At 38.5% G+C, this 12339-nt stretch overlaps 1 protein-coding gene across 5 annotated transcripts in view; it reads left to right on the top strand.

Moving 5' to 3' along the window:
• The window catches only part of LOC123622408 (transient receptor potential cation channel subfamily C member 4 associated protein), a 75016-nt gene that overhangs the window by 28575 nt on the left and 34102 nt on the right, over positions 1-12339 (top strand). For 4 of the 5 annotated variants that reach the window (XM_045528742.1, XM_045528745.1, XM_045528743.1 and 1 more), the window contains exons 4-6: positions 2268-2325; positions 4957-5012; positions 11004-11132. In XM_045528742.1, the coding sequence (XP_045384698.1) occupies positions 2268-2325; positions 4957-5012; positions 11004-11132 (243 nt within the window). The remainder of the gene's footprint in view (positions 1-2267; positions 2326-4956; positions 5013-11003; positions 11133-12339) is intronic. The other variant, XM_045528747.1, reaches the window with a different exon arrangement.

Consider the following 12339-nt stretch of genomic DNA (forward strand, 5'->3'; position numbering starts at 1 on the left):
CAGTAGTTATTATCTTTTTTATTATAGCCATCCTAGTGGATGTGAAGGGGTATCTCGTGATTTTTGCATTGTATTTCCCCAATGGCTTAAGATGTTGACCATCTTTTTATCTGTTTGTTGGCCTTTTGGAGAAATGCCTGTTCACCTGCTTTGCCTATTTCTTGATTGGGTTATCTTTTTATTTTGAGTTCTATTAGTTATTTCAGGGTACTGTTTCCGTATAAGACATGTAATTTGCAAGTATTTTCTCCCATTCAGTGGCTGTCTCTTCATGCTCTTGATGGTGTCCTTTGCAGCACAGAGGTTTTAAATTTTGATGATGTTCATTTTATCTAATTTTTTTCTTTTGTTGCTTGGGTTTTGGTGTGTATCTAAGAAATCATTGCCTAATTCAAGGTCACAAAGATTACCCCACGTGTTCTCCTAAGAGTTTTATAGTTTGATTTCTTATATTTAGGTCTTTGATCCATTTGAGATTATTTTACCATGTAAGGGTAGGGGTTCAGTGTTTTTCATTGCATGTGATTATCCAGTTGTCACAGCACCATTTATTGAAAACACTACTTTCACCATTGAAGTGTGTTGGCACTCTTGTCAAAAATCAATTGACCATAGAAACATGGGTTTATTTCTGTACTGGCAGTTTAAGATTTTGGCTATTATGCATCCCTTGTATTTGCATATGAATTTCAGGATAAGCTTGTCATTTTCTGAAAAGAGGCCAGCTGGGATTTTGATAGTGCATTGAATCTGTAGGTCAGTTTGGGGAGTATTGCCATCTTACCAGTATTCTTCTGATCCACAAACCACAAGATACCTTTCCGTTTTTTTAGGTTGTCTTTAATTGCTTTCAAAAATGTTTTGTTTTTATCGCATAAGTCTTTTTTTTTTTTTTTTCTGAGATAGAGTCTCACTCTGTTGCCCATGCTAGAGTGCCATGGCATCAGCCTAACTCACAGAAACCTCAAACTCCTAGGGTCAAGCAATCCTCCTGCCTCAGCCTCCCGAGTAGCTGGGACTACAGGCATGTGCCACCATGCCCAGCTAATTTTTCTATATATATTTTTACCTGTCCAGATAATTTCTTTCTATTTTTAGTAGAGATGAGGTCTCACTCTTGCTCAGGCTGGTCTCGAACTCCTGAGCTCAAACGATCCGCCTGCCTTGGCCACCCAGAGTGCTATGATTACAGGCGTGAGCCACCACGCCCAGCCTATTGTACAAGTCTTATACTTGTTTTTAAATTATTTGTGTATTCATGAATTTCCCACATTTCTTTCTGATTCTAATTTCATTCCATTGTGGGCAGACAACATACTTTGTATGATTTCAACCCTTTTAAGTTTATTGAGGCTTATTTAGTGGCCTGACATATAATCTATCCTGGAAAATGGTCTATGTGCACTTGAGTAGAATGTGTTTTATGTTCTTGCTGCATGGGGTGTTCTACAGATGTCTGTTAGGCCTAGCTGGTTTATTGTACTCAAATGTTCTATTTCTTTGCTCATCTGCCTACTTATCTATCCATTATTGAAAGCATGGTATAAAAGTGTCCAACTATTATTTTTGAATTGTCTGTTTCCTTCAATTCTGTCAGCTTTTGCTTCATGTATTTTTGGGCTCTGTTGTTAGGTACATATATGTATATCTTCCTGATGGATTGACCCTGTTACCATTATAAATTGTCCTTTCTCTCAACAGAATGGGTTTTTAAATACATGCTTTTTAAAAACAGTTTAAGCAAAATTGTATGTTGTATTAAAAGCATGTAAAATAAAAAAATCTGTGCATATCACCCCCAATCCCTGTAGAAATCAGTGTTAATAATTTGTGGTATATTTTTGAGACCTTTTTAATAAACTTAGATTCACAAATGTTCTTTCAGCTAAAAAAGAAGAGTCATAGTAGTAATAATGTTCTGCAGCTTTTCAAAAGTTAAAGCCACATTGGATCCCAGAGATTACCTAATCTGACATACTTATTTTTAAAAATGAGAAATCTTAGTCCCAAGGAGGGGCATTGACTTGCCCAAGTTCCCATGGTGAATAGGTGGCTGGGCTGGGACTAGAACCCAGGTTTCCTGACTTTTGCTAACAATGGAGTGTTTCTTCTATTGAACCTCACTGCCTCCCAGAACAAGAGAGTCTTACAATACTGTGACAGATATTTAGGCCATGAGTTGTCATGGCAAAGATTGTTTTATAAGTTATGCTTTGAATTTTGAAGACTTTGTCCTTTTTTTTTTTTTATTTTTATTTTTTTTATAGCTCCTTGTAGAAATTCTTATGAGGCCTACAATCTCTATCCGGGGACAGAAACTGAAAAGTAAGTATACTTGTCAGCCACTGGTCCTTAAGTCTCAATCTACTGATACGGTGGCAGTTTCCAGGAGTTGCTTTCTTCTTTCTCTTCCTAACTCTTAACAGTGAGGATATGCCTTAAATTCAACTGCAAATTGTTCTCTCTACCTCTACTAAAGATCTCTCTTTATTCATTCTATACTGGGTAGAAATTCAGATCTGGTGGTTTAAAAGAAAAAGCATGAAAACCATTGGACTAAAAGAATTGCATCTTTTTTTTTTTTTTTTTTTGAGACAGAGTATCGCTCTGGTGCCCCTGGTAGAGTGCAAAGGTGTCATGGTAGCTCACTGCAACCTCAAACTCCTGGGATCAAGCAATCCTCCTGCCTGAGCCTCCCAAGTAACTGGGACTACAGGTGCACAACATTGTGCCCAGCTAATTTTCCTATTTTTAGTAGAGACGGGGTCTCACTCTTGCTCAGGCTGGTCTCTAACTCCTGAGCTCAAGTGATCCTCCCACCTCAGCTTCCCAGAGTGCTAGGATTATAGGCATGAGCCACTGAGCCTGGCCAGAATTGCATCTTTATACTTTCTAATAGTCCTTTGCTCCAGCTTTTATGTTTTCTTTGGAAATTCTTCTCATATGTAGCTAGCTGAGAAAGTAAGGAATAACCTTTAAGATCACTTAGTTTTATTTTTTCAAACACTTAATAGTTTTTTGTTACACAGGTGAGGTGATATATGCTCTTTGTAAAAAGTTCAGTTGTTACCAGAGTTTATGTGGTAAAAATTCAAAGTGTTTTGGTAGTGCATTATTTCTTAAACTGGGTGGTGAGTATGTGGGTATTGTTCTATTATTATTCTTTATAACTTACATGTTATAAATATACTTTTTAGGTATTCAATATTTTATTTATTTTTTTAAGAGATAGGGTCTCACTCTGTTTCCCAGGCTATAGTACAGTGGCTCTATCCATAGCTTACACTGCAGCCTCAAACTTCTGGGCTCAAACAGTCCTCCCACCCCATCCTCCCAAATAGCTAAGACTACAGGTACATACCACCACACCCAGATAATTTTTAAATTTTTTATAGATACAGGATCTCGCTGTGTTGCCCAGGCTAGTCTGAGACTCCTAGCCTCAAGCAGTCCTCCCGCCTCAGCCTTCCAAAGTGCTGGGATTACAGGCATGAGCCACTATGCCTAGCCTCAATATTTAATTTTTAAAAAAGAATGAGTGCACTTTACTCTGGCATTAAAAACCAGAGATTACTTCAATTAACATTTGATGAGTGCCCTTCTAGAAACATTTAGTATGTATTTTTTAATTAAAAAATTTTTTGCCCCTAACATCAATAGGACATAGTGTATAAGGTCTCATTTGTGTGTGCAGTTGTGGTTAAGAGGATTCATATTCATCTTTCATGCATCAGCTTTGTATTCTGTCTAAATTGTTCCTTCATGTTCCCTATCTCCTCTTCCAACAAGTACCATCTTATAATTACTTGTTGGTGCACGTTTATTCTCTCTTCCCTCCACTAGATTTATAGGTTGCATGAGGGCTAAGACTTTCTTGCTTGCTTGCTTTTTTTTTCTCATCTGCTCTAGAGTAGAATAAGTAAATACTTGATGAATGAGTGAATCCCAATTTCTTTTGAAAATGGAACATCTGGAAATAGATACACCAATCTGGTAATCTGGTGTTTCACCCTGCTCTGAGGTTGTTAAATAATCAAACCAAAAAACTCCAGTAGGTTGAAAGGTAGTGATGAGGGATGCAGGACATCAACATTGTCTCAGGATCATATGAGGCAGCCCATCTGGTCAAGCTAGCTTGGAAGGGCTACCCGTTGGGATCGCAGAGGGAGACCTAGCATTTTAGCATTTATGGCTGAACAAGAGTGCATGAAAACAGTTTTTGAAAATCGAAGCAGTCCCAAACAAAACACTTTGTTCATGGTTCATACTCAGTTTCATCATCTTCTGGTTTGGGGGTCATGAAAATTAAGTTTCCTTTCTTTGCTGCTCTCCTGTTCATGCTCACAGGGAAATAGTGAATGCTTTCTTGGAATTAGTAGAAGGTCAGGCATTGAAAGCCATTTGTGCAACACAAATAACAACAACAACAACAACAAAAACTAAACATAACACTCGGTGATCTATAGTATTAATAAAAATGACATCTTTTTTTGCTGCTAGTAGACTTTTCAATGGAAATTTCTAATAAGAGCAATTAAGATGCTTATAGTTTAGATTCTAGTAGTTCTGCTTTTGAAAATGTATCTTGAGGAACCAGTTTAATACAAGCATAAAAAGACTACACATATGTATTAAGTTTCTTATTTGTAATCTATTTAAATAGCAAAACCCCCCCAAACCCATGATATAGCCTAAGCAAGACACAAGGGAAAACGGCTTTATTAAATGATGGTATCACAACAGGTTGAAATTATGAAGACTGTGGAGCATAATAAGAAAATGGCTACTATATCAAACCAAAAAGTGATAAGCAAATTGGTTTGTAGGTTCTGATGGGCACCGTGAAGATCTTTGGTCTTGAAGGGGATTGTAACAGTTGTTAGGTTGAAAAAACATAAACTGTCATACTGTCTTTTCAATGAGAAGAATAACCAGTTATTCCCCTTTCACTTTCAGTAAGCGATGAAATGTCCAAGGACTGCTTGAGCATCCTGTATAACACCTGTGTCTGTGTAAGTACCCCTAGGACTCCGTGTGTCTCCCTACCATGTCCGCAGTGGTTGAGAAGGGAAGATTTGAGTGACGGTGGCAGACATGAGAGCTATCTATCTTCAGATATTGGGGAAATTGGACTTATTTTATGTGTGTCTGAGAATCAAGACCAACTGGTAGAAATTGTGTGGAGGCAGAATTTTGTTAAGAGCCAGGGCTGCTTCAGCAGTTACTGAACTCCATTGTTCCTGGAAGTGTCCATGCAGAGACTGTACAATTACTTGTCAGACAAACATTGACAGAGTGTTTATGACCTTAAGACTCCTTTTAACTCTGTTATGCGTATTCCTTTGTTTTCCTTGTTAGGAAGCAACAAGAACCACAAGCCCCACCCATGTATTGAGCAGGACACTTTACTAGGTTGATCACTGAGCTGGGAAAATGGTGAATAAAGGAAACAATTCGGTAGAAAGAAAAGAGTATTTAGTGTTAGAACTTGATTTTCTGTTCTGGCCCTTGGCTTAGTACACCTCCCTGAGCCTTAGTTTCTTATCCATAGAGTGTGGTTAATAATCATATTAACATCATCAGGTTATTGTGAGAACTAAATGAGATAATCAATGTGAAAGCACTTTGTAAAGCAATATATAAATGTTAGTTTTTATAAGATACAATATCTGTCTTTTAGGAGCTTATGGTGTAGAAAACTGTGAACAGTGAATCATAATACATGGCAGAATGAGACAAGTGCTATTATATTTTTTTCTTCCATCCAAAAGTCACTATGCAAAGACAAGTGGTATTATATAAGTGAAAACCATATGCTATGGAAATACAAAAGAAACAATTAACTCCATTTTATTTCTTGCCTCATTCAAAGAAAAGATTTTAGGCATCTTGTGGGAGTGTGTAAAATCTACCAAGATCACAAACTGAGAAGTAGATAACGAAAGAAAAGGGTAGGGTGGGAACAAAGATACAGCCAGGAAATTGGACTGATATAAAAATGTAGACCATTAAATCATCTGTATTATGGATGGGGCACAAATTTGGGTTTAAGCTTTTAGCAGCCAACACAAATAGGGAAATATGCTTGAACACTTGTACAATTCAGCGTCTATGATAGTGCTGTGCAATAGAGACACAATGCGAGGGACTTGAGTTATTTTAAATTTCCTTGTTGCCACATTTTTTTACAGTTAAAAAAAAGTAGGAAGAAATAGGTGAAGTTGATCTTGATGATATATTTTATTTAACACAGTATATCAAGAATATTATTCCAACATGGAATCAAAAAAAATTTTTTTTTTTGAGACAGTCTTGCTCTGTCACCCAAACTAGAGTACAGTGGCATTATCGTAGCTCACTGCAACCTCAAACTCCTGGGCTCCAGTGATCCTCCTGCCTCAGCCTTCTGAGTAGCTGGGACTACAGGCGAGCACTACCACACCCAGCTAACTTTTCTGTTTTTTGTAGAAATGAGGTCTCACTCTTGTTCAGGCTATAATATAATTATTAATGAGATATTTACATTCCTTTTTTGTACTAAGCTTTTAAAATACAATGTGTTATTATTGTTTTAACACCCAGAGGACATCTCAGTTTGGACTAGCCATGTTTCAAGTGCTTGATGGCCATGTGTAGCTAATGGCACAGACAAATCTATAAGATAAAAAACTAATTATTTAGGAAATACACAATTATTCTTGCAACTTAAGCCAATAAGAGATTATCCTTATTAAGAAAAAAAAGAATGTATGATGTAATGACTCCATCATTAGCAACTTCCATAGAGTCATTAGTTTTATGAGGTTGTTTTAAAATCATGACACCTAATATTAATCAGTGACATTCCAGTAAAATACAATTCAGTTTTTTTTAAAAAAAGTAAAGAACATGGGATGATATGGTCTAACTCTGTGATGCTCTGGCTTAATTCCAGATTAGATAGAGAATCTGGGGCTCTTAGAGGTGCACACCAATGCCTCCAGGGATCAGGCAGAAAACAGAAAATGTTTGAAATTGCCCGTGTTATAAAGGGGAGTCGCATAAATTATGATTAGTCTGGAGCAAGTATGTCCTGTCTAAAGATAAAAACTAATAGCTAGACCAGGCGCGGTGGCTCATGCCTGTAATCCTAGCACTCTGGGAGGCTGAGGCGGGAGGATCGCTCAAGGTCAGGAGTTCGAGACCAGCCTGAGCAAGAGTGAGACCCTGTCTCTACTAAAAAAATAGAAGGAAGTTATATGGACAGCTAAAAATACATATAGAAGAAAATTAGCCAGGCCTGGTGGCGCATGCCTGTAGTCCCAGCTACTCGGGAGGCTGAGGCAGGAGGATCGCTTGAGCCCAGGAGTTTGAGGTTTCTGTGAGCTAGGCTGACGCCATGGCACTCTAGCCCGGGAAACAGAGCAAGACTCTGTCTCAAAAAAAGAAAAAAAAGTAATAGCTAGATAAAACTAAAGTAATAGCTAGATAAAACTAATTAGCTAGATAAAACTTGGTCTGATGGAGGCTAATTTGCAACTAACTCCTGATTTAGATGCTAAACAGATACTTGGTCAAGAACCTATTATGAATATCATGGGGGAAAAAAAAACTCTCCCCAGAAAAATGCATTTGTGCACAATGTTTTGTGTATCATGTTAGAGATTTAAGAATTCGCCATGGAGAGGAAAAGAAGGATTGTGTATGGCTTTTTGGGTGGTTAATCCTGATTTGGAAAGCTTTTCAGAGGAAGAGGCATGTTAGCCAGTCTCTAAAAGGAGTACAATATAGATAAATTGAAGAGAGAGAAAGGTTGGGTAGTCAAGGGTGGCTAGTTAGGGCAACAGGATTGTATATTTGACAGCTTAGAGATATTTTTACGCTTTCAGAAAATAGTAAATTTATTTCTCTTTTTGTTCTTTTTTTTTTGGATATTCCAGAACTTTTGCTTGTCTAAGTAAAGCTAGAATCAGTCCTGTTTCATATCTTATGGCAGTGTAGGTCCTGTATTTGGCTGGAAAATAAAAGCTTTTTTCCCCTAACATGCCAGAACAGAAGTGTAACATTAATTAATACAGAATCAGACTGAGATTGCTTTCTTTAATGTGCTACTTAATGTTGTGATCCTTGCAGATTTATATACTCAGCACATTTTTTTTTTTTTTTTTTTTTTGAGACAGTGTCTCACTCTGTTGCCTGGGCTAGAGTGAGTGCCGTGGCGTCAGCCTAGCTCACAGCAACCTCAAACTCCTGGGCTTAAGCGATCCTACTGCCTCAGCCTCCTGAGTAGCTGGGACTACAGGCATGTGCCACCATGCCCGGCTAATTTTTTCTATATATATTTTTAGTTGTCCAGATAATTTATTTCTATTTTTAGTAGAGACGAGGTCTCGCTCAGGCTGGTCTCGAACTCCTGACCTCTAGCGATCCACCCGCCTCAGCCTCCCAGAGTGCTAGGATTACAGGCGTGAGCCACCGCGCCCGGCCCTCAGCACATTTTTTATTGACACGTTGCATCCCACTGATTGTAAAATGCTTCCTAGCTTGAGGTTCCCATTTACCAGACTGTGTTTGCCAACGTACTTAATTATATTCTTTAAAAAGAAGTCATGTTTGTTGCAATCTGCCTTTAGGAATTTTTTCAGCTTAGAGGCTGAAAAGAATGAAGAAAGAAATATTAAAGCCACTAAGCTCTAATTGCCCTAAAGTAGTAGGAGTGGGGTGTGGGGGTGTGTGGGGGTGTTTAAGCTCGCAATATGGTAGTTTTAAGTCCACACTTTTTCAATTCATCTTTTAAAATTTACTTTTAATTGACATGTAGCAATTGTACATATTTATTGGGCAAATAGTGATATTTTGATACATATACTATAGATACTCTATATATGGTGATTAGATCAGGATAATGAGCGTGTCCATCATCTCAAACATTTATCATTTCTTTGTGTTGAGAACATTTAAAAATTGAACCTAACTTTTGAAATCTTTCACCTCCTGGTTTCTTTACTTCCTTCACACCTCTTGTTTTTTATTCCAGTCTTTCAGCAAACCTTGATAAGTACCCACCATGTTCCAGGCCTACTCCTAGATACCAGGGACCCAGAGGTGAATAAGGCATAGGCCTGCCCTCACATAGTTCACAGTTAATGGGTTGGCGGTGGGGGACATGGCAAAGGATCTGGAGAGGTGCAGACCAGGTGCTTTGAGGCTTCAGAGGAAGAAGAGTGCGTATGTGTGGGGTAGCTCAGGAAAGACTTCATGTAGGAAGTGGCATGCTGAAGAGCTGGTAGGCTTGCCTATTCCTATCTTTGATATTTATTTGTTTCATAAATAACAAAGCATATTTTGGGCTGAAAAAAATAGCAAATGTAGATAAGATAAACACAGAGTATAATCAGGTATCATCCCAATAACCAGATTAAACAACTGTGAGCAGTTTGTTACGAACAATTTCAGACTTGTTTCTGTATGTTGGCATGTATGCAAGCACCATTTTGTGGCCAGATTTTTTATTCTACAAAAATCATAAACATTTAGCTACATCATTTTTTCTTTTCTTTTTCTTCTTCTTTTTGTAGAGATGGGCTCTTTGTGCAGGCTGGTGTTGAACTCCTGGCCTCAAGTAATCCTCCTGCCTTGGCCTCCCAAAGTGCTGGGATTACAGGCAGGAGCCACTGTGCCTGGCCTTTTTTTTTTTTTTTTTGAGATAGTCTCACTCTGGTGCCCAGGCTGGAGTGCAGTGGCCTCACTGTAACCTTGAACTCACGAGCTCAAGCAATCCTCCTGCCTTGGCCACCCCAGCAGATGGGACTTTGGGCACACACAACTGTGCCAGGCTAATTTTTTTTATTTTTTGTAGAGGTGGGGTCTCGCTATGTAGCCCAGGCTGGTCTTGAACTCTTGGTCTCAAGTCATCCTCCTGCCTCCACCTCCCAAAGTACTGGGGTGTGAGCCACCGCGCAGCATCTCTTCTGATAGTATATTCCATAGTCTGAGGGTAGCATACTTGATTTATCTTTTCCACATTGGCAGACATTTACATTGTTTCTATAGTCTATTAATAAATAGTGCTGGGTTAAACATTCGGCATGTAGGATTTTAACAGGGCCGTATGGAGTTGGTGAAAGTATTCCCAAATGGAAGAACAAAGTGGTAGAAATGACACCCTGTGTACATGGGTGTTAACAGCAAGTCATTCAGCCTGACCCCAGCATAAGGTAAGTTTCAGGGAGATTATCCCTGACAGATACCTTGTGCCTATTTGAAGGATTTTTGAATGTCAGGCAGAAGAGTAGGATTTAATTGAATAGCAAAGGAGGCTTTGAAGTTTTTTGATTACTCCAAGAAGATCACTTTGGCTATGGAATATAGGCTAAGTAAGAGACTTACTTAGTGATATTTATGTTTATACACATCATCTAATTGAATCCTTTCAAAGACTTTTGAGATGCCTACTTTACTGGTGAAGAAATGGAGGTACTAAGGTGAGAAGTGATTTGTTCAAGATCATACAGTTGGAATTGGAACTTGGATCTGACTCCTAAGTCCATGCCTCAAACACTGTTAGATTTCAGATTTAAGAATGGCCTTCAGAACCCCTTTATAAGCCCTCTCAGGAACCACTGACTTATTTTCTTATGTTCTCATGTTGATAGAATTCTGAATGGAATCACCCACATTAGTCACCCACCACCTTCTGTTCCAAATGACTTCGGTTTGTTTTCTAAATGGAGACATTTGGGGTTTAGACTTTACAGGCCAACTGAAGCCACTGTCTCCTGCTTTTCTGTCATTCTCAGCTCCAAAATGTACTCACCGTTGTGTAGCCTGGGTGTTTGGAGGCTTTTGTTCCATGGCTGGGGAGTTTACAGATGTTTCCCACAGTTAACTAATGGCATCCCAGTTTTGTTGCCTTGTGCCGATTTTCAAAGGTTGGATTGCTTCTTTAGTGTCTGGATGCATGCCTTGCTCTTCATATTTAATTTTGTGATTTAACCTATTCTACCTTTTCTCCCTTGTGGCAGACGGAAGGAGTTACAAAGCGTTTGGCAGAAAAGAATGACTTTGTGATCTTCCTGTTTACTCTGATGACAAGTAAGAAGACCTTCTTACAAACAGCAACCCTCATTGAAGATATTTTGGGTGTTAAAAAGGTGAGCTGTGTCCTTCAGTAGATGGCTGACCAGATGAGGGAGGGTTTCTCAGACCAGTGATTTCTCAAACCTGAATAATATACAGTGGTCTTGGAAAAGAAATTCTTCTAGATTCCTAGTGTTAAATTATTTTTTGTTACTTAGATATGTTCAAGTATAAAACTAGATTATATTCTTTATTTTTTATTTTTTTTAATTTTTTAATTTATAGAGACAGGGTTCTCACTGTGTTGTCCAGTCTGATCTCAAACTCTTGGCCTCAAGAGATCCTCCGACCTCAGCCTCCCAAAGTGCTGGTATTAAAGGCTTGAGCCACTGCACGCAGCCAAAAATTAGATTATACTCTTTATACTAATGGGTTTTATATGACCATAAAACCTAAACAAATATATAAATTCAAATCAAACTAATTATAGAACTCAAAACTTCAGATTGATGTCATGAATTTAATGTGATGGCCAATGTTAACTTTGCTGGAATCAAATTGCCTCTCGCTAATTATTATGGGGCAAGTTCTTTTTAGCCTACCTATACCATTGTGTGCTGTGTGGTAACTCCATTCTCCTACCATTTTTCTATATCTGATCTGTTGTAAAACCTTCATTAGGAGATGCTCCCCTTGAGTGGTCGTGTTTGGTCTTCACTGATTAAGTCCACCTGTTTTTTATCATTAGTCTTCAACAAGTAAAGTTGGTTTAATTGGCACCAACACAGTAGGAGACACAAATGTGAGCACTGAAATCCTGCCACTTGGTCATAAGGTGGACATTGAAATGACCCATAGGTTTTTGTTTTTTTTAAAAAACTATGATTGAAATGAAATGAAAATACTAAGTTAAAAATCTCTCATTAAGGGATCACAGTCCCCCCAAATACATCCATAGACCTCTCTGTTAGAGACTCACTATGTCAGATTTTTGTTGTAATGCTTGTGAGGACCTGGAGCTTATTTCCCTAGTCCTTATCTGTCCTAAGCCTCCATTTAGGGTGCTGCTTGGCAGGTTTCTTCCTCTTGTTACCGAACAGCCACCTAGAGGTTGCTGTTGCAAAGAAGAGGGTGTCCGCATACACTGCAGTGGCCCTGGACTTCATTTCTGTCTTTCTGCTGCAGTTTCCCTAGGACTTGCTTGTCATTGCCCAGGCAGAAGGAGCACAAGTAGCCTATTGTCTGTAGGAACACTTTGGAGATGTGTGTGGGCCCCAGACA

Source organism: Lemur catta, chromosome 17 (genome assembly GCF_020740605.2).
Source record: "Lemur catta isolate mLemCat1 chromosome 17, mLemCat1.pri, whole genome shotgun sequence".
Lineage (NCBI taxonomy): Eukaryota > Metazoa > Chordata > Mammalia > Primates > Lemuridae > Lemur > Lemur catta.